General features: G+C 33.0%; 1 protein-coding gene, 1 long non-coding RNA gene and 1 other non-coding gene across 4 annotated transcripts; 2 read left to right on the forward strand and 1 right to left on the reverse strand.

The window, feature by feature from the left end:
* On the forward strand, positions 1 to 73 carry TRNAV-UAC (transfer RNA valine (anticodon UAC)). Its single transcript has one exon. It is a non-coding gene; the product is annotated as a tRNA-Val (tRNA).
* A 5,277-nt stretch (positions 74 to 5,350) lies between these two features.
* LOC144559353 (uncharacterized) lies at positions 5,351 to 11,247 on the forward strand. The gene is made up of 4 exons (XM_078308371.1): positions 5,351 to 6,148; positions 10,061 to 10,156; positions 10,421 to 10,488; positions 10,837 to 11,247. The coding sequence occupies exons 1-4, from the start codon at positions 5,462 to 5,464 to the stop codon at positions 10,961 to 10,963; spliced, it is 978 nt and encodes a 325-aa protein (XP_078164497.1). The 5' UTR covers positions 5,351 to 5,461; the 3' UTR covers positions 10,964 to 11,247.
* Positions 11,248 to 18,674: 7,427 nt separating this feature from the next.
* On the reverse strand, positions 18,675 to 21,429 carry LOC144559490 (uncharacterized). 2 transcript variants are annotated; one of them, XR_013513154.1, is made up of 4 exons: positions 19,982 to 21,429; positions 19,235 to 19,361; positions 19,019 to 19,114; positions 18,675 to 18,891 (listed from the first exon to the last, which is right to left on the reverse strand). It is a non-coding gene; the product is annotated as an uncharacterized LOC144559490 (long non-coding RNA). The 2 variants fall into 2 exon arrangements; XR_013513155.1 differs by having other exon boundaries at positions 19,014 to 19,114.
* Between the last annotated feature and the right edge of the window lie 1,653 nt (positions 21,430 to 23,082).

The following is a 23,082-nucleotide window of genomic DNA, read 5'->3' on the forward strand; positions in this document are numbered from 1 at the left end:
GTTGCTGTGGTGTAGTGGTTATCACGTCAGTCTTACACACTGAAGGTCCCCAGTTCGATCCTGGGCAGCAACATTTTTTTTCATCGGTCTGCGGCACTGTTTTAATTTTGTGATTTACATGCTTTGTCTTTCATCAGAACAAGTCTAGTAGTCCTTTTTTTTTTTTTTTTTTTAAATCTTGGAATTTAACTCTTTCAATGCATTGTCTTTCATCAGAACAAAATCAAATATAGTTCTCGGTTCTGTCTTCCCAAATGCATATGACCAAATAAAAAAAAAATAAAAGCTAAAATAAATTGGTGTACATATTGAGAAAAAAAAGTAATACATATATAAATGGAAGACGACTTAGCCTACATTATTATCGGCACTGAGCTCAGAGCCTCAGAAGTCCAAATCTACTATCGATATTAATTGTTCCAATTTTCAATAATTACAGATAATTTTTTAGCTCTTCATCTCCGCGCATTGTCACAAGATATCTTACCCAATCCTACACTGGCTCTACAGTTTAATCTGTGATAGCCCAAGTTCCTTCTCTAGCCTTCAACTCCACTTGAGAAAATATTCCCTATTTAAGCTTGGGAACAGCCAGGGCAGGGAAGAGTGCGCCTCAGCGAGTCAGCGTTTTGAATTACATCCATTCAAACGCCATCAAGATTCGTTCACGGATTCCGATCAAGCGGCCTATAGAATTTGCGTTTTTTTCTCTATAAAATTTCAATTGCGGAATCTATGAAACACAATTTGCGGCAAGCGTGATAAGAACGTAAACAGGTGAGAAGTGCAAGCTTCAAAGAATCAGGGCCGGTCCTGAAGATTTTGGGACCCGAGGCGGGATAAAAATTTAAGTCCTTTATATAGGGGTGTAAATAAATTAGATATTATCCGATTTCGTTCGGATCTGAATCAGAAAAATTACTTAAATTATCTGATCTATATTCGTATCCGAAACTATCAATATTTGTATCCATATCCGAAAAGTTATAACGGATAAGGATATTGTTTAATAATTAACTATTGTATCTGCATCCATATTCGTATCCGAAAAGTTACAATGGATAAGGATACGGTTTAATAATTAACTACCCGTAACTATCTTTATCTGACCATTTACACCTCTACTCCACAAGAAATGATTTGTTAAATACCAATGATTTATTACTTATATTTTAGTTGCATGGTATTGATATATGATCGTTAATGTAGTTGGTTCAAGACTCTCTTTGTTTTTTTTTTGTCTTGTATGCTTAGAAAAAAACATTATTAATCTTGAATTGATATTTCTGATTAACAATATAATATTAGGAGATGAATAGTGACTAATATTTTGGTAATATGATATATGTTTTGTATTTATTATGAAAAATATTAGATCTAATTAATGAATGAAAAAAAAAATTATATTTAGATATTATACTTTACTAGAATGTATATTAGTATTTTTTTAATTATCCGAATTATATTCATATCCATCCGATATCTCATCCATATTCGTATACATTTAATATCCGATCCGTATCCGAGACTATCCATATTCGCATCCGTATTCAAAAAATTATAACGGATAAAGATATGGTTCGATCACTATTCGATCCGTATCCGACCATTTATACCCTTACCTTTATATACATATATTATTTTATTAATATGTCAATAGATCATTCCTATTTATAAAAAAATTTAGAGCTTTTATATATACAAAATTTGTTTTGTAATATTTTATTTATTTTTAATATATACAAATATTTTTTCGTAATATATACATACTAAATTTTTTTTTGGGGCCCTCTGAATCCTGAGGCCCGGGGCCATCGCCCTGGATGCCCTGCCCCAGGACCGGGCATGCAGAGAATTCACATCCTCTGAGATATCTCACATTTTGCGTGACTTTTTGAAAAATATCAACCGTTCAAATACTTTCTACACGAATCTCAAAGCTCAAATAATACTGGGCCCCTGCCTGCGCTATCCCGAGTAGGCACCGGACATCGTCGGTCACGCAAAATAGGAGATATCTCAAATGATATGCACTCAGCTTCAGGTTAATCTACTTTACTACAATTTGCAGTGGATCTCGGAGGAAACGACATCAGGAGCACACTGGCACACGAGTACAATAGGGTGACCACTGCCGACCAATTGACCAACAGCGTAGTGACACGTGTCTTATTAAATCTGATGTAGTCACAGCCTTTTGATTTGAAGCACTAGACAAAAGGAGTCGACAACACCAGCTCCGAGCATCTCCATGACTCCATCCCATGAAACGTTTAGAAATTAAAATTAGCCACGTCATTCAATTTAGCAATTAAAAAATTCATAATTTCTAAATTATTTAATCTAAAAAATTAATTATAAATTACAATTAACGCCACATCATTAAAAAATTAGAAATGAATTCCTTTCTCTCCTTCTCTGTATTTCAATCTGTTCGTCTCTTTTCTCTCTCTGTCGCTCTTGCTTAGTTCCTCAAAAAAAGGAAAAAACCAACACCAGCTCGATTAGTTAGCATAATCGCATTCACTTGTGTTATTTAATTACTTATTTCACAAAAGTTCTTGAGTCAGCAATCTACAGTGTAGCATGTTCCTCTTAGTGCTCGAATTAGGCACGAACAAACGTTGTAAAAAACGATCTTAACAGCCAACTAAATGCTCTTTTAATTGTTAATGGCGATCATACTGTTATGAATATATTAATTGGAGGTTTTTTCGATTAATTAGCCGATTGTTTTCAATTATTTTGTTTATTCCAATTTATTTCAGTAAATATTTTTTTCCTGTGAATGTATGATAATAAGTTTCATAAATCATGTATTGTAGTTTTATTTGTGCTTGGATATACATCCAATATTTTTTATATATGTTTTTTCATTTTACTTAGTTTGAAATTGATTAATTCTTCTATTATTTATATAACATATATTTTTCTCATTGATGTAATTTTTTTAATTAGTACGGCATATTCATATGTGAAATTATGTTGTCATCATAAGCTAAATTTAATAATTTTATGTTAGAATGTTTCATTTTTTTTAATAGTATGTTATTAGTATTTGAAAAAGCTTAAATTTTGAATTTATTTTTGCATTAAATAAATATGCACTTACATGTAAAATTTGTATGTGTTGTTAAGAAAAAATAAGGATAGTGCCATGTTATAATAATATAACTAAGTTAAATTAAATTTATTTGATAAATTTGATAGAGTAGAACTAGGGTATTTCTAAGTTCACCAAGCTCCTCTGTGAGCTCAACTCTAAAACCTATCGGATTGGCTTCAAACGAAAAATCCAAACCGTTGAAATCCTACGAGTAATGCGTCTACGTGTGAAAATTTTAAAGTCAAATTTTAAAGTCAAATTTTAAAGTCAAATTTTAAATCAAATTTTAAATTTTCAAATTAATTTAGTATAAAGTAAAGTGGTCAAATTTAGAAGGTTTATAAATTAATTTTAATGCATTCGTTTTTTGGATGCCTTTTGACCACTTTGACTCTATACAAAATTAATTCTAAATTAAAATTTTTGTGCATGTAGACGTATCACTCGTAAGGTAGAAGGATTTCAATGGTTTGGATTCATTATTTGAAAATAATCCGATAGGTTTTGGAGTTGAGTTCACAAAGAGACTGAGTGAACTTAGAAACACTCTAGTTCTACTCAGTTTGATGAGTTAAATAAATTATTTATAATAAATTATGAATATATACATATAATTTTAATGAAAATGAATAATTGTTTGCATAATTTTGATTAACTGATGCTTGACAGTACCTCAATCTGTCCGACAACCACATACTATTATTTATACTAATTGCAAATCTAACTAAAATTTTGAGTTTAGATCCGACCATCCGATTAGAATTTGAGTCAATCTAATCCTATATAGAATGCACTAGGTCCCTTTAGTATTCATATATGTCAAAACAGATCGAACAATCATAATGTATACTCAAAATTTGAATTACCTTAGAAGATATGAATTCGACTTCAAAATCACTTATTCTAAAAAATTCTAAAAATATTTGAATTAATTTAGTATAAAGTTAATCGGTCAAAATTAGAAGGTTAATAAATTGACTTTAATGCATTCATTTTTTGAACTCAAATCCAAAATCAGTGTTTTTCATTAAATAATAAAATAATAAAAAATAAAAATAAAAACTGATTTTGAAAAATTATAAAACAATAGTAAAAAATTTCCAAAAAAATATAAAATTTGGTCTCTAAGCACATTTCAATATGAAGAACATGTTGAGAAGTTTAGATTGACTATGTGAACTTTGAAACTAGAGATATAAGTGCAAATTAAAACACCAACTTTAATTTGCAAAGCATTGTAGCCTTACTATATATATATATATATATATATGGGCTACGGTGAGTTCCGAAGTAAAGCGACTATTTTACTTCACGCTCATATTTTGTGATTTTAAAGTTCAAAACGTCGATCCGAACCGTTCATCTTGTTCTCCATATTGAAATGTGCTTGGAGACCAAATTTTACATTTTTTGGAATTTATTTACTATTTATTAAGCAATTTTGAATGTCGCTGATCTGATGGTCCAGAAAATTTTACTGTTTTTTACTGTTCACATAAAAACAGCAATTTTCAAAAATGCTTAATAAATAGTAAAAAAATTCCAAAAAATATAAAATTTGGTCTCCAAGCACATTTCAATATAGATTAAATATCTAATGATTCGGATCGGTCGTTTGGACTTTTAAAATAAAAATACAGCGTGAAGTAGAAACGTGTTTTACTTCGCAACTCACCGTATCCATCTATATATATACATATAGGTTGACTAACTCCAGTAAGTTATTAATTACGAGCACGCCAAACTCAAGTTTGTTTAGACATATTAGATATCACGCATACGGAAAGCTGACTTGAAAGCTAACAAATGATTATAGTTTGGGTTTTATATATCCACATATTGATGCATAAAAACTATAAATAAACCGATTGTCATCAAATCTTCCTATTAATTGCAGCAAAAGCGACATAAAAGCTCATAAAATCCATTATGCCGTCGTGATTTTGTACACAGATGACTGCTAGATTCAAACCATAGAAGAACCGGATGCCCAGCCGTCCCCACCAAAAAGAAGAGTGTGTATCCTCGGAGATATCTCATATTTTGCGTGACCGACGTGTCCGGTGCCTATTCGGGGGTGACGTAAGGGGTCAGTATTATTTAGCTTTGAGATTCGCGCAGAACGTATTGCAACGGTTGAGATTTTCCAAAAAGTCACGCAAAATATGACATATCTCATAGGATGCAAATTCCAAAAAGCAGGTGTCAAGATATAAAAGGCGAACATCTTCTAGCCCTCACTCCTCGATCGCCAGTGCTCCATTCTCTTCTCTCACCTACACAAAGAAATACAGATAAGCAAAACCAGACAAACAAAAAAACAAAAAAAATAAACAAATATATATAGAGAGAGAGATGATCGCGTCGGGTATCAGCTTCGCCCGTTTGCTCTGCCATCTCCGCCGTCTCCTCCACTGCCTCAGCATCGTTTACTTCCATGACCTTTTTATTAGCCTCTTCTTCATCTACAACCACCTTATCCCTCGCACAGTTCACCTCTCCATTGGCCCCACTGCCGATCTCACCTCCATCCACATCTGGACTCCACTTCTCCACCGCTGCTCCAAGCCAACCCTTGTCCTGATCCATGGCTTTGGTGGCGACGCCAAGTGGCAGTGGCACAACCAGATCAGAACTCTTTCTCGCTCCTTCAATCTCTACATCCCCGATCTGGTTTTCTTTGGAAATTCCCGATCCAACAGCCCCAATCGCTCAGTTCATTTCCAGGCAAAATGCATTGCGCAAGCGATGAAGCATCTGGGATTGAAGAGGTACAATATCGTGGGAATCAGCTACGGCGGATTTGTGGCGTATAGAATGGGATTAGATGTGGCGACGGAGGAGGTTGATAAAATAGTGGTGCTGACGAGTGGGGTTTGCGCGTCAGACGAGAGAAGAAGAGAGTTGGTGCAGAGAGAGGGCCGGGATGTCAGAGAGATATTGTGTCCGCTGAGGCCGGAGGATCTGCGGCTACTCGTGCTCCGGACCATGCACCGACCGCCGGTCTGGATGCCAGATTTTTATCTCCGCGATTTCATCGAGGTTTGTATTGCTACCTGTTCTCTCCGTGTAATTACACGTAGAACCCTTGAGATCTGTTCTGAATCTATCTTTTTCGATCCAAACTGGAGGGTTACCATCTTGTTTTTAATCCAAAATGGGTGGAGATGAGATCTCTCTGCATGCCACAAGAAAGTGTTGCTCATATTATTTTCTATTCTCGAAAATAATATATTCAGTGCTTCACTATTATGGTTTTTAAGACGAGAGAATTGCACCTTTTAGAATTAATAGTCCTATTTGAGACAAATTTTAGTAAATAAATTTGTTCGAAAAATCCTTACATTAATACTGAATGCATTAATTTAGATATGAGAACGCCTTTCTAAAACCTCTGGAAACATTTTCTCTCCGCTTATGAATAAAATGGAGATGACCACACAAGCGAGTTTGTTTGTTGAATTCATATCCTCTGAGATATCTCAAACTTTGCATGACTTTATGGAAAATCCCAACCGTTTAACTACGTTCTGCACGAATCTCAAATCCCACATAATACTGACCCCCTACAACACCCCCGAATAGGCACCGGACACGTCGGTCACGCAAAAGTTGAGATATCTCAGAGGATGAGCACTCTTGTTTGTTGGGTGCGAATCCTCTGAGATATCTCAACTTTTGCGTGACCGACGTGTCCGGTGCCTATTCGGGGGTGATGTAGGGGTCAGTATTATGGGTGCTTTGAGATTCGTGCAGAGAGTATTTAAAGTTGGGATTTTCCAAAAAGTCACGCAAAGTTTGAGATATCTCAGAGGATACGAATTCCTTGTTTGTTCTGGGCCGTGCTTCTGTGATAGCGTATCCTCTGCATTAACTCAAAAGGGAATCTCGTGGGTTGATAAATTTCAACCGTTTGATTTTAAACGGAGTCAATCTGGCTATTGTCTATAACATAGAACTTCTTTAATATTAGTGCAGATTTAGTTTACACGAATCTTAAAGTAAATCAGATGATTGAGATGCATTAACTCTAAAGATTCCTTTTAGTTAACGCAGAGGATACGCAATCTGCTTCTGTGGGAATATATATAGAGACAAATTTCTCGTGTGTCGCGGTATTTATTGTTTACAGTTTTTCTTTTGTACTAGACTCCTGCGAATGCAACACGTCCACAAATTAATAAGTAGTGTAAAATCGCTTGTGGACAAATTATTCCTGCTAATCAATCAAGGAACAAAAATAGACTAATTTTACAAGCAAATAGCTTCATTTTTTCATCAAACTTTCCCAGAAAGATCATTAGGTCAAAATCCAAAATCCAAATAATTATTTCTCACAGTTTTTATGTGTCAAAATCAGTGTTGTAAAAAAAAGGCAATTTAGCGGCCGATTCGTTGGAGATGACCAAATCTTTACAAAATCTTTCATTTTTCTTTTATACTGCCAATAAGTTGATCATTTTTTTTATACTGTCAATTAGTTGGTCATTTTTACTATTATTTTTTATGTATTTATATGTTATATGTATTATAATTTGTCCAATTTTATCGGAGTTATTCTAAATGACAATTTCATAAAATTTTATTAATTAACAATAAAACTAAGTTAAAATAAATTTATCTGATAAGATTAATGAGTTAAATTAATTATTTTTAATAATTACAAGTATTTGCACTTTACTTTAATGAAAAACAAAATTATTTGTTAAATTCCAAATAATCGGTCACATACCGATTAATCTCTTGATTAATTTCTTGAGGATACTCCGTTCAAAAGACAAATACCGTTATTAACAACACCGTTAAAAAAAAGGTCTTCATTGCTGCAACGAGGATCTGCCAAGAATGTACCATGACCCACAATTTATTATAATGCAATATGATGCAAATAAATCACTACAAACGAATGGAATGTATACATAAATTAGTCAGCCCGGACCACTACCAGTCGTCACTAAGCACCCAAGTGGCGCTTTCAATAATCAGTTTCACTATTTTGAGTGTGTCATTGGAGTCTTATGACTACTACCTAAAACATGGTCCTGATTTCTAACAAGAGAAAAGGCTAGCATGATATCATATAGATCCGTTTTGGGGTCCTGTTACCCTTTCCATGTGTATAAATGCAGTGGGCCTTTTGGAGGGATAGACCAAGTCCGATCTAATAAAATCAGAATGACGTATACAAAAAATATTTGAACGTCCAATAATTGAGGAAAATGTTTTTAATTTGAGAGTTAGGCTGGGGTGCTATGGATAGCATAGTGGCCTCTATGCTACGGCTCAATATTCGAGTTTTCAAAATCCAAACGGTCGATCCGAACCGTTCATTTTATTCTCCATATTAATATCTGCTTGGAGATCAAATTTTACATTTTTCTGAATTTTTTTACTATTTATTAAGTATTTTACAAAATTGTTGATCCAACGGTGGCTGCACAAAACAGTAAAACCGTTGGATTAGCGATTTTCAAAGTGACTTAATAAATAGTAAAAAAATTCATAAAATTATAAAATTTGGTCTCCAAGCAGATATTAATATGGAGAATAAGATGAACGGTTCGGATCGACCGTTTGGATTTAGAAAACTCGAATATTGAGCCGTAGCATAGAGGCCACTATGCTATCCATAGCACCCCAGCCTAACTCTTAATTTGAAGTGATATAGATAGGTAGCACACTTCATGCATGCATTGTGTGGAGTGGGGACCAACTAGACAAATTAGGATACCTAAATAGTTGAGTCGCCTTGAGTATAAGCTGCAACAATTAATCAAATTCTAGACCCATAATTATCCATATTTATTACGTCTGGCATCCTCAAACCTAATTAATTAATTAATACTGTTGAGTGAGGTAGCACTTTAATTTCTGGATGACTAATAGGATCTCCAATCTGAAAGATATAGCACATGGAGACATGGAGTCCTATGCTATATATAAAAAGCTGATCGAGTGAGGTTAGTGTGCCAAACTGACCAAGAGAACTTAGTGAGCTTAATTCTAAAATCTATCGATTGATTTCAAACGATAAATTTAAACTGTTAAAATTTATCTACTTCATGAGTAATGTGTGTACATGCAAAATTTTATATTTTTTTAATTTATTTAGTACAAAGTCAAGTAGTCAAAAAATTGATTTTAATATATTCACTTTTTATTTTTTATTGACCACTTGACTTTGTAATAAATGAATTCACTAAATCAATTCTAAATTTTAAAATATTGAAGGTTCACACATCATTCATGAAGTAGATTAGTTACACGGTTTGAATTCATTATTTAAAATTTTTGATGTTTTTTTGTGTTGAACTCATCGAACCCTCTTGGCGTGAACTTAGCACACGCTGGCCTCCGAATCCACCCTGCTGTCCACTTTCTTTCTATCTCTCTCTTCGTAAGAGGGAGAGAGATGGGAGAGAGAGAATAGCAGGAGTTTTGAATAACAACGGATTTCATTCCCTAGCTCCACCTGAAGAGTTCCATTAATAAAAGGACACGAGGAAAATAGCGAACCAATAGAATCATAGACATGTAAGAGTGCCACTGTGCCAGAGGCTTTATCTATGGATAACAAAGCCCACCATCAAGGCCATAGAGCAAAGCCCTTTTCATAAATTACAGAGAGCCCAATAAAGGTCAGCCTAGTTTATGTCATTCTTCTCAGGAGTTGTAATCATACTATTCTGGATTCTGGACTGATAGTCTTAAAAATAAATGATAAGAAATGAATCTATTAAAATCCATGCGCACGGATATTAAAATGGATCGGATGGTCTTGTATCTCATCGGACTCAAAAGTAGACCCAAAAGTAGGTCCGATGGGCATTAGACCTACTACGCACTTGACCTGAAAATACACAGCACAATTATTCAAATATAATATATGCGGTCAAATATTTCTATGATGTTCATATGCATTCATAGTTCATTGACACGTGATTTGGTTGTCAGGTGAAGTACATGGATCAGAGGAAGGAAAGAGTAGAGCTTCTTGATGAGTTGCTTAGTAACGGGGCTGGTGTTAATCCCCTCCCTGTGCTTTCTCAGGTATGCTTATGCTCATGGCGTTTTGTACCCCATGTAAACAGAGAAAATATAAACCATCCACCTAACTGCATGTTCATGGTTTGAGCACTGAAGACTGAACCCGTAAATTAGCCACATGACCAATCATAATTCATAAATTAAGCAGTCATTAAAAATTAATACTATGTATGTGCTGGCATTGGCATTGCTCCCTCTAGCTCTCTGTTTTCTTCAAAAATTGTTTTATATTTTAAATTAATAAATGATGTTTTACTTTTGACACAGGAGACATTGCTTTTGTGGGGAGACCAAGATAAAGTATTCCCTGTTGATCTTGCTCATGAACTACATAGGTATATTCCTAATATTACTATATTATGCTGCTACAATATTAAAGTTGGGTTAAATTCATGCATATCCCTAAAATATTATAAAAATATTAAGCATGTGGTATACTCTGCAAAATACTTTATATCCCCTTTTAAAAACAAATAAATATCACATATGCTCCTGATTTCTTTGATGTGAAGTCTATTTGAAGGAGAGAGGCTCGGAGGATTAATTCCCCTCAAATTTTCAACTAACACATAATGTTTGCTTTCTTTGTAGGGATATGCATGATGCATATTTCCTTTAGAATAAAATGCACAAAAAAAGTGTTTCATTCTGTATTAACATATATCTTTGTTTATTTTGTTTAGGCATTTGGGGAAAAGGTCGAGGCTGGAGATAATAAAGGATGGAGGACATGCACTGCAGTTGGAGAAGGCATGCCAAGTTAACCGCCACATCCAGCACTTTCTTTTGCCTCCATCTTACAGCAAATGAAAATTTGGTGAAGTTATATTAATTATATGTACGTACTTGTATATATTTGTTTTATTTTTATATCTAGATCCTCAGAATCTGGGAACATGTGTTATCTCATGCCTTCCTCAGGTGTGCTGTTAGCTAATTATTAACAGCTAAAGGAAATGTTCATGAGCTATTTTCTGAAATTAAGGTTAATACTATATATGTATGATCCAGGACAAGTACTGCCTTGCTAGTTTCTCGGTAACTAATCTTGTGCATTAGGGAATAAACTTTTAATAAGATATATATCGGTCAAATTCTTAGTTTTTTTTTTACTCTATTTTAATTAGCATTTAGTTGAGGTTTCAGTCAAGATCATGTCTCAAATTGACTACAGTGACCAGGTACCACCATTTTTTTTTTTTTTGAGTAAAATAAGGGTCAGCCCCTATTGAATTCAAGGTACCACCATTTTGGTTGCATAGAATGCCAAACAGTTGAACATACTTAATTAGCCTGTTTTTTTGACTATTTTCTTTATTATGTTGCTTTACTTCGACATTAAATGTTACGCATCAGTACTTTTTGTAAACTAATGTGGACAACTGAAACTAATATAGTTTATATATAAAGCCTATCAAACAAAAGGTGATAATGCTTTTCTCGTAGTTCAAATATTTTAGATTAAACAGAGCATGACTTGAATTTTTTATTTGAAGATATTGGAACTCTTAATGCACCTCATAGTTTCTCCTTTTTTTTTCTTTTTTTTTCTTTTTTTCTTTCTTAGAAGACTGGTGGGATCAAACCATCCACCAGACGACCGCTCTAATATCAATTTAGGGATCTTCTTACCGGATTTCGAAACTGTAACCTCAAATTTAATTAGTAGCATCACAAGTTCATAGCCAGATCTCGGTAAAGATATACACGTCTCATTTACCAAACATGTGTAAGGGGCAACTCCGTAATTAATTTAACAATCTGTATATTTTGTGGCAATCGCTGTGATTTGAGTGTCTAATTATTGACTGATGTATAGCCAAGAGAAATTTCAACATGCTTAGGTAGTTTGGTGGTAGGTTTTTCTTCTCCTCATTATTAGAAATCAGAAGAATACACCTTTTGTTGGAAGTACTTTTGGAACTGAACAATATTACTAGATATCCTCATTTCACTTTCATTCCCAACGCAAGATTTTGTTTTCATGTTTGATTTCTCACCGCCTAAAATATCAAATATGTAAGAATTGATTTTACGCCCCCATTTCTTTTAAAAATCATGACGGGAGAGGTCCAAGGCTTTGCTTGTTACCATGCATAGAAAAAGGTACAAAATATAAGGACAACAATCTGAGATCATCGATTAATTAATTGTTTATTGAGCCTTTAATTGTTAGTATACTAAAGTTGGTGGGAATATCACAAACCTAAATTGTAGATCACCTATATACTGGAAAATAAATGGAATTTTCTCCCCATGCTTTCCAAAGTATCATTGTCTCACTTACCACTAGAGACAACATGATAGAATCTGCAGTTGATCTTGTGCTTATGAATTTCCGAAATATCATTGTCTCACCTACATAACTTGTCAAAGGAACTGTCTAAATTGTGATTTGATCTGTCCGCTGGGGGTGTAAACGGATCGGATATTATCTGATATCGTATGAATCTCAATCCGGAAAATTACATAAATTATCTGGTTTGTTTGTATCGGTATTCGAGACTATCTGTATTCGTATCCGAATCTAAAAATATATAACAGATAAAGATACGATTTGATTTTTAACTATATGTAACTATCTATATCCGACCGTTTACATCCCTAAACCACTCATCTTTGTTTATAAATTAATTTATTAAACTGCATATACATACCAAATTACCAATGATTTATTAAACTAAATGTGCATATATATTCTAATGAACAATATAACACTATGATAGGACTAGCCAAAATTTTTATTAATACCCAAAAATTCTATCAAATTACTCAATCTACCCAAATTTGCACATAATCTCGAAAATTGCCCCTTCTTGTTACTAAATAACCGGACTCTATCATTCTTTCCGGTGATTTAGTCACCGTATTTAGAAAAAAAATTCCGATTACTAAATAACCGGAAAGTGGCTCTATGTTTGACCGGTTACTTAGTCACTTTGTTTGTTTGGCTTTTTTTTGTTGAAAATAGAAATTTTTAAATTTTTTTGTATTGAAATATTACAAATGTTAAATATATTTCTTTGAAAATAGATGGAATACAATATAATTTGATTTATTAGAAATACTGTAACAAATAATCCGGATCTACATTTTTCAGGTCGGATTTTTTGCGATTGTAAGAAAAATTAATATATTTCTTTATGTGTTATTGGAAAAATAAAATAAAAATGCTTAGATTTTGAATTCTTGATCCCGGTTCAAAAACCACTTCTAGGTAAATATAGAAAATATTGTCATGGTTCTAGTACATTTAATTTGTATCTATTTTTGAAAAACAAAAAATTTAAGTTATTTAATGATTGATATTAAAAAAGAATTATCAAAATAGATATAATTTTTTAGAAATTAAATGCATTAGAAGGATCACAATATTTTCTGTATTACCTAGAAGTGACTTTTCAACCGCGATCAATAACTCACATTCAAAGCATATTTATTTATTTTCCAATAACACATAAAGAAATATATTAATTTTTCTTATAGCCGCGAAAAATTCAGCCTGAAAAATGTTGATCCGGATTATTTGTTACAATCTTTCTAATAAACCAAATTATATTGTATTCCATCTATTTTCAAAGAAATATATTCAACATTTCTAATATTTCAATACAATTTTTTTTTAAATTTCTGTTTTTAACAAAAAAAAAAAAAAAGCCAAACAAACAAAGTTACTAAGTAACCGGTCAAACATAGAGCCACTTTCCGGTTATTTAGTAACTGGAATTTTTTTTTAAATTCGGTGACTAAATCATCAGAAAGAAGGATAGAGTCCGGTTATTTAGTAACTGGAAGGGGCAACTTTCGAGATTTTGCGCAAATTTGGGTAGATTGAGTAATTTGATAAAAAAAAATTGGGTATTAATAAAAATTTCGCATGATTAGTGACTATTGTTTTGATAATATGATATATGTTTTGTAACTAACAAATTTATTATGAAAAATATTAAATTTAATTTATGAATAAAAAAATTTATATTTAGATATTATTCTTTACTAGAATGTACATTGATAATTTATTTTTAATTATCCGAATTATATTCATATATGTATTTGTATCCGTCCGACATTTGATCCATATTTATATTTGTTTAATATTCAATCCAAATCCATATTCAAAATTATCCGTATTCATATTTGTATTCGAAATATTATAACGGATAAAGATACAGTTTAATATACAATCCGTATCTGTATTCATATTTGTATCCGAATATTATAATGTATACATATTCATATTTATTTAATATTATAACGGATAAAGATAAATTTAATAATTATATGTATCCGACCGTTTACACAATTACCGCTGGGTCATCAAATAACAGAAGACAAATCTAAAGACACATTTGTTATCAGAGAATTCGCAGAAATTTTGACTTTTATAAATTCATTAATTTAGTCAGGTATTTGACGGTTTTTATAGACCATTTGATCTGAAAGAAGCGGTTTCTGTTTGTCTGGAACCAACATTTTATTGCAAGTATATTGTTGGAGAGAAGCCGAACCAACTAATTAAATTGGGCATCTATATATATTTTAATATCAATACACAATATCATTCCGAACTTTTAATTAATAGACTAGTATGTCAATTTGATTATTGTATCTCGTTAATAAATTATAATGGTAACAAATTATTTTCATGATTTGGAAGCGATAAAAATTCAAGCCAACTTAATTTAGCCAGCACTTCACTTGAACAGTCACATAGTCAGGAATTTCATCAGACAAAAAATAAATTTTTATTATTTAATTTATTATTATTTTTTAATAAAATTAAAATTGTCAACGCACTAATTCATAAAAATAATGATTCTTTTTATTTCTAAACAATTAGTAAAAAGATCATATTAAAATAATTTTCATATTAGCTAGCATGAAAGTTAATTTGTATTAAAATAAAAATAAATTGTGAAAAGTTAATTTGTATAAAAAATAATGTTAGAACAAACATACATTACTAAAGTTTACTACATTTACAAGTTAACCATACATAATATATATGATATATTTTTAACTTTAAATACCAGTGTTTTAAAATGCGGCCGCATGGACCACATATGCTTATGCAGTCGACAGCCATGTTCAGAATGTCATGCAGTCCCTCCCATGCAGTTTTGAGCATACGGCCGCATATGTGGTCCGAATATGTGGATATGTGAATTAAAAACGTAATATGCAGCGCATGTAATTAAAAGTTTATGCATTATGCAGACTTTTACTATCACATCCCAAAATATTGTATTTTTTTTATATATAATAAGGCACACTTTATGTTGGTTATGTGGAAATAAATTCAACTATATGAACATGAATATATATATATATATATATATATATATATATATATATATGGGTCCGGCTAATTTGCTGCCGGCAGCATAGCCCTCAATGCTGCAGAAATTTACTGAAAACAACGGTTTTCAAACTAGCTTAATAAATAGTACAAAAATTCCAAAAAATGTAAAATTTGGTCTCTAAGTAGATTATAATATAGGGACTTGGCTACGGTGCTATGGGTAGCTAAGAGGCCTCCCGTGCTACGGCTCAATATTCGACTTTTCAAAATTCTAACGGTCGATCCGAACCATTCATCTTGTTCTTCATATTAATATGTGCTTGGAGATCAAATTTTACATTTTTTGGAAATTTTTTACTATTTTTTTAGATTTATTGAAAATCGCTGTTTTTCAGACAAATCTGGACCATAAAAAACAGCGATATTCAATAAATCTAAAACAATAGTAAAAAATTTCCAAAAAATGTAAAATTTGGTCTCCAAACACATATTAATATGAAGAACAAGATGAACGGTTTGGATTGACCGTTAGGATTTTGAAAAGTCGAATATTGAGCCGTAGCACGGGAGGCCTCTTAGCTACCCATAGCATATTAGCCCAATCCTATAATATAGATTAAACATCTAACGGTTTAGATTTGTTGTTTGGACATCCAAAAAAAAAAAAAATGGTGGCAGCACCTCCGGCTAAAATGCTACTGGCAGCAAATTAGCGGGACTATATATATATATATATATATATATATATATATATATATATATATAGAGGTAGGCTAATATACAATCGATTGTTCCTGGGGTCCCGTACAACCAAGTCATTTTCCGATTTTTAAAGTCCAAATGATCGATCCAAACCGTTCATCTTGTTCTCCATATTAATATGTGCTTGGAGACCAAATTTTACATTTTTTTGAATTTTTTTACTATTTATTAAGCCACTTTGAAAATCGCTGATCCAACGGTAGCTTCTGGTTTTACTGTTTTGTTAAGCCACCGTTGGATCAGCGGTTTTCAAATTGGCTTAATAAATAGTAAAAAAATTCAGAAAAATATAAAATTTGGTCTCCAAACACATATTAATATGGAGAACAAGATGAACGGTTTGGATCGATCATTTGGACTTTAAAAATCAGAAAATGACTTGGTTGTACGAGACCTCAGGAACAATCGATTGTATATTAGCCTACCTCTATATATATAGAGTTAGGCTGGGGTGCTATGGATAGCATAGTGGCCTCCCGTGCTACGGCTCAATATTCAAGTTTTCAAAATCCAAACGGTCGATCCGAACCGTTCATTGTTTAATCCATATTGAAATGTGCTTGGAGACCAAATTTTACATTTTTTGGAATTTTTTTGCTATTTATTAAGATGGTTTCAAAATCCCTGTTTTTATTAAAATTCTGCACCACTGGAAAACAGCGATTTCAAACCATCTTAATAAATAGCAAAAAAATTCCAAAAAATGTAAAATTTGGTCTCCAAGCACATTTCAATATGGATTAAACAATGAACGGTTCGGATCGACCGTTTGGATTTTAAAAACTTGAATATTGAGCCGTAGCACGGGAGGCCACTATGCTATCCATAGCACCCCAGCCTAACTCATATATATATATATAGAGAGAGATAGGCTAATATCAAATCGATTGTTCCTGGACTGTGGAGCAATCAACTTTTAAACCGTTTGATCTGTTTGTAGATCCGTGTTTGATTAGATCAGCTTTTGTCGCTGATCCAAAAGAACGGAACGGAGAAATTGAATCAGCGCTCCGTTAACCTAAGGTTCCTTCCTTTCCATCCCGCCTCTCTCTCTCTCTCTCTCTCTGTTGGAAATCCATGAGATTTCTTCACTCCTCTTCGCCGCTCTCATCCGCCTCTTCCGCCTCTCTTTCTCCTCTTCCGTCGCTCTCATCTGCTTTCTCGAGCGATCACTCTTCTCCCGATCAGGTGCACGATCTCTCTCTCTCTCCTCAAAATTTATTTGCCTTTGTGAACTCTCCCAAAATTAATCTGATTGATTATATTGGATCAAACTCGGCTTTCTACATTAGCGTGTGAAATCTGAGAAATAAACTTGTACTGTCAACTGTATGTCATTTTAATTATCTACCATTGTAGTCCTCAAGTTATTTCAAGTTTCTGTATTGCAAATTATTAGCAACTTTTTGGTGTGTTCATATATTCAAAAAGGAACAAATTGCAAAATTGTGACATGGCCAGGACTAATGTTAATGAAATAATCAAAAGGGAAAGCGTAAAAGAGTGAAGACGAATCTGATTATGGGCAAAAGGGCAAGTGTAAAATGAAAGAACCAACTTCCATAGAATATGCGAGTGAAGACGAATCTGAATTTAAAAATGAAGATGATGAAGATGATGAAGATGACGAAGATTAAAGTGCATACAAATCTAGTTATGGGAATGAAGAAGACTTATTTTGAGGGGATAGCATTCAAATTTACTTTTATGTTATTTTAAGAAACAATAGGGTTCATTTTGTAAAATTTGCGATACCCTCTCTAGTGCAGTTTGTGTAAATCCAAAGCCATATTCAAATTTAATATTCTGTTATTGATTAGATTTTTCTTTATTTATATAGCATGAATTATGTGATGACGTGGAATTAGTATTCAACTTATTTTCTTTCTTTAGATTTTACTTATTCCTACTTATTTTTGTCTAATAGATCCTTGATAGGTGCACTGAAAGAAAAGATTACTATTCTGTACCATTTGAGCTCTATATGACAATGGATGATACCAGCACATATATTTGGTGGAAAAGTAACAATTTTGAAAGAAAAAGGAGTTTAAGTTTGCAGTAGCCCCTTTAACATCATATTTGGTTTTGCTAAGTTTAATAATATTGATCATCAATTATTAAAGCACCAAGTTTTTGTTTAGTTTTTTGTGTTGGTATTTTAGTTGCAGAACCAAGTTACTTCTACTTCTTTAGGGTGGTTAAAAAAGCAAAAGCAAATAGGCTTAAACTTACACCGGAGTTCCTTGTGATATATTTCAAACAATTTCTTGTGATACTTGTATTGCAACAATAGTAAACTAGTCGGATTTGTCGAAAGTTTCATTCTCTAATTAAACATATTGCAGCATGCTATATGCTATATACAACAAGATCAAAAATTGAACATCCACATCTCATACAAGCTTTCTAGTTTGTAGAATTGTGCATCTAAATCAAGAAAGCATCAAATTCACAAAAAAGTTCAAAGAAACATTCATTTTTCTACTTTAGTTAAGTAATGAAAGAATAAAAAAACTTCTTTTATTACATCCAAATCCACATAACAATACAGTTTGAAAACTTAAGCCAAAATACAAAACACCATCATAACAATTGAGCCCACTTGTCATAGTCAGATTCAGTGTCAGGTGCGGCTTTACGGGTAGCAGGTCTCCGATAGCGTGTGGATTTGCTAGAAAATAATGGCATAAGTCAATTGGTATTTTGCAGAAAACACACAAGATATGTAGAATTTGGAAAAAAAAAAGGACCCACAAGTAGACATTGAAAAAAAAAAATTAGAAAAAATTAAACCTTACTTCATCAACTTCTGAGTAAAGCACATTAAACGTCACTGTGGTCAAGTGGGTTCTCATTTTTCTCCAATAAATCAAATTCTCCACCTCTAAGTTCTCCTATGAATTATAATCAATTGCTTATAAGAAATGTAACCCAAAGTGAACAGTAGTGGTTTTGGAAAAAATGGAAGAAGCTAGTTCCTAAAATATATATATATTTTTTTCATTAGAACTTACATAGGGACATTATAGTCTTTTACTGACACATAGGTACAATACTAGTGGTTTCAGATTTAGAGCTTGCTATTCCATCATTCTGGTTTCCTGCTAATTGCTTTGAGGCAATTCAGTATAAATCTCTATCCTACAAAAATCAGACAAATTAATAAAGACAAAAAAAATATACATAAAGATAATTATACAATAAAATATTGAAACAATCTGATATCTCTCTAACACTACACGGGTGGTCTCACGATGCTCGAAATTAGCTGCATCTAGATATTGTGTTGGTGAACAATTGGTACAATAAAGGCAAAACAGTGTACTGGTTGACAAATTATTAAGCAATTCGCCAACTGTTTGATGAAATGCTAAGCTGTTTACTTAATTCATTTCAATTTCCAATTGTGTTACCTTTGTTTATGCTATCTAATCACTAATTGCATACTAATACTGAATACAGTTAAATTTAACCATTTGGACCTCAGTAAATGCTCCATAGAGCAATACGGTAACCATTAAGGTTCACCCATAATCTCACAAGCATATTTCCAAATCATTTCGTCACTTAAATTACTGCCATAAACAAAGTAACAAGCAGATATTAACTAATTTGAGAACTAATTTTAAGATCTCTCTTCAAACAAAGAAAAAGTTATGTAGGTCCTTTTCGGTACTATAGCCTAATTGATCCCTGCTTCGGAAGAGAGATCAACATTAAACGAGTAAATATAAACAAAAATAAAATAAAAAGGCACTTACCGTCTTCGGAAGAGAGGGGATGACAGAGAGGATAGGGTCTGGCGCTAATAGAGCAAAGGGTGGAAGAGAGCGGTTCTTCAATTTAGGGTTTCCAAGGAGAAGAGTGATCGAGCGAGAAGGCAGATGAGAGCGACGGAAGAAGAGAAAGAGGGAGCGAAAGAGGCGGATGAGAGCAGCGAAGAAGCGGATGAGAGCGGCGAAGAGGAGAGAAGAAATCTCATGGATTTCCAACAGAGAGAGAGAGAGAGAGAGGCGGGATGGAAAGGAAGGAACCTTAGGTTAACGGAGTGCTGATTCAATTTCTCCGTTCCGTTCTTTTGGATCAGCGACAAAAGCTGATCTGATCAAACACGGATCTACAAACAGATCAAACGGTTTAAAAGTTGATTGCTCCACAGCCCAGAAACAATCGATTTGATATTAGCCTATCTCTCTCTCTCTATATATATATATATAGAGGTTGGCTAGGATCAAAGTGGTAGGTTGGCTAAAATGCTCAAATGCCCCAATCCTTTCCCAAATCACGCACCCTTCCATTTTCATTAAGATATGTGCGAATCAGAACACTGGATTCGAAAAATTAAACCTCTAAATTTGCTCTCCAGTCCAATAGTTCTCTTCTTTATCTTTCCAGTACCATCCAGTTCCACTCTTTTCTCCCTTTTGGGCAAATCAATAGACCTGGAAAGTTACTGGCAAACTGTACCAGCAGCAAGAACAAGTGCAATTTGAATTCTTACCAGTAGTGATTAAGTTGTTTAGGTCGACTTTAATTCATATGTTTAAGATAGGTTAGTTTCTTTGCTTTAAGTATTTTTACTTTGCTGCATTATTTGTATTCCAAACTATGCCTGTTATTTTCAACTAATGAATGCCTACGGGTTTGAATATATATATATATATATATATATATATATGCTAAACAAAAAGTCAGCAATATGAAGCGAGCAAATATAAGCAATATGTGTTTTTTCATTCAATACCAACAATTTGTACTTAATAGCCCCGGCCTTAAAAGGAGAGTTTCAGTTTGGCAAATTTTGAAACAAAAGAATAAGAAAACAGAATTCCAATCTGATGAAAAAAGAAAAGAAATAACTTGATTATGGGTTGATATCAATCACGAAAGGAAACAATTGCAAATATATGGCCTCCAAATCTCCAATCACCTATAAATTTGGTATACATGTGCATCGTTGGGGTCGGGGTCGGTGTCAAAAGGGACAGGAGGGTCGACGGAGTGGAGGAGAGCTTCGGGGTTGGGGCCGATAGGGGCGCGTAGCGGGTGGAAGGGGTGCAGCTTCCGCCCCAAAGAGTCGAGAGAGGAGGGAGGAGCACGAAGGTGGAGCTACGTCTAGAGAGAGGGAGACAGATCTTCCATTGTTTCTCTTCAATTTTATCGCCCAAAAGGGAGAAAAGAGTGGAACTAGATAGTACTGGAAAAAGAGAAGAGAATTGTTGAACTGGAGAGCAAATTTAGAGATTTAATTTTTCGGATCCACTATTCGGATTCGCACGGATCTTAATAGAAATGGAAGGGTGCATGATTTGGGAAAGGATTGGGGCATAATTGGTTGGGGCATTTGAGCCCTCCTCTCTCTCTCTCTCTATATATATATATATATACGTGAATTTTTATTTTAAAATTCGCATATGCGGTATGCAGTGGCCTTCTGCATGCATGAACAAAACCGCATTTTAAAATATTGTGTATGAAAACATTAAATCACAATTGAAAAAAAAATAATAATTAAAATTTTCACTATAAATTGAATACATGTTAAAAACGTCTAAATAACAAGGTATAATTGTCTTGATTGATGTGAGAATCCAAATAGTTTTTCATGGCCCAAACATCTTCTCATGATCCTAGTTCAGTGTGAACCAATTATTATTTTTAATTTTAATGTTCAATGGATCAATACATCAAGTGTATTTTTGGTGTATTTAGAAAGAAGTATTCAATTGACTTTCTTTTTTACACAACCTTTCTTCTTCACAGACGTTCTCTTTATTTTATTTTCCCAAATCAACAAAATCAATAAATTCAAATTGACTCACAAAAAAAGCTAAACCAAGCCACATCTAAAGATAGGCAATGAACCAAAATAAAAGTAGACAATAATCTCATTTTATACAGATTTAAAAGTGTTTTTTTAAATTTAGATATAGACAGTTGCCTACTCTAGTTCATACTGACTTCGCCTCTGCACTTGATACTCGCCATCTTCGTTGTATAATATATAGAGTTACAAAATAGCTACTAAAGTAAGTTAGTAACCCACTTTGTTGTTTGTTGTCCACTCCGAAAAAAAATAGCAATGGTTGCCTCATACTTTGGAGAGGAATAGTTTTTATTTTTTTATTTTTAAGAATAGGAGGAAATAGGAATAATGAGAGTGAGAAGAAATATTCTCATATCATTTTCTTCTTGTATCTGCTTATCTATGCATACTTATAACTCAAGGTCATCATTAAGGAGTCCGGATTTTCAGAAGTAACTCAAACTTTTGAGTTTAAATCTGCACCGTCCGATCAAAATTTGAAACCCAATTCGATCCAAGATAGAATGCACATGGTCTCTTTAATATTTGTGTCAAAACAGATCTAACGGTCCGGATCTAAACTCAAAAATTTGAGTTACTTAGTTAAACAAAAATGGGATCAAAGTTCTAACTTATATATTTATTTAAAAAAAATCAATTGAATTTTATACTATAATTTTGCACAGATAACATTATCAAGATTTAAAAAAAATGTCGAAGTAAAGAATAGTCTACATATGCATTTCCTTTGTTAATTGTCCAGTTGACACGATTTGAGATCTGAATTTATGCTTGAACATAGCTAATTAGAGTTCTGCCAAAAATGTTTTCTTTTTTGATGAAAACCCGTAGGTATATTGCATTAGCTGAAGAGAAATAGTTTTACAATTACAGTACCTTTTAAAGGAAAGTAAACTGAAACATAAGTTACGAAAAAAATAAACAAGAAATACTGAAATTTCTAAATACCCCTTAGCTAAAAAACAACTACCCTCCTGGTCAATATGTGAACAAGAGAAAAAGGGAAGGGGCTCCTTGTAAAATAAAAAACATGTA

This window comes from Carex rostrata, chromosome 9 (assembly GCF_964058835.1).
Source record: "Carex rostrata chromosome 9, lpCarRost1.2, whole genome shotgun sequence".
Classification (NCBI taxonomy): Eukaryota; Viridiplantae; Streptophyta; class Magnoliopsida; order Poales; family Cyperaceae; genus Carex; species Carex rostrata.

What these genes read in the sequence shown, in the direction of transcription:
- LOC144559353 (XM_078308371.1), top strand. Translation starts at nt 5,462, where the DNA reads ATGATCGCGTCGGGTATCAGCTTCGCCCGTTTGCTCTGCCATCTCCGC. An exon ending in ATCTCCGCGATTTCATCGAG is followed by an intron (nt 6,149 to 10,060) that starts GTTTGTATTGCT and finishes TTTGGTTGTCAG; the next exon opens with GTGAAGTACATGGATCAGAG. An exon ending in CCCTCCCTGTGCTTTCTCAG is followed by an intron (nt 10,157 to 10,420) that starts GTATGCTTATGC and finishes CTTTTGACACAG; the next exon opens with GAGACATTGCTTTTGTGGGG.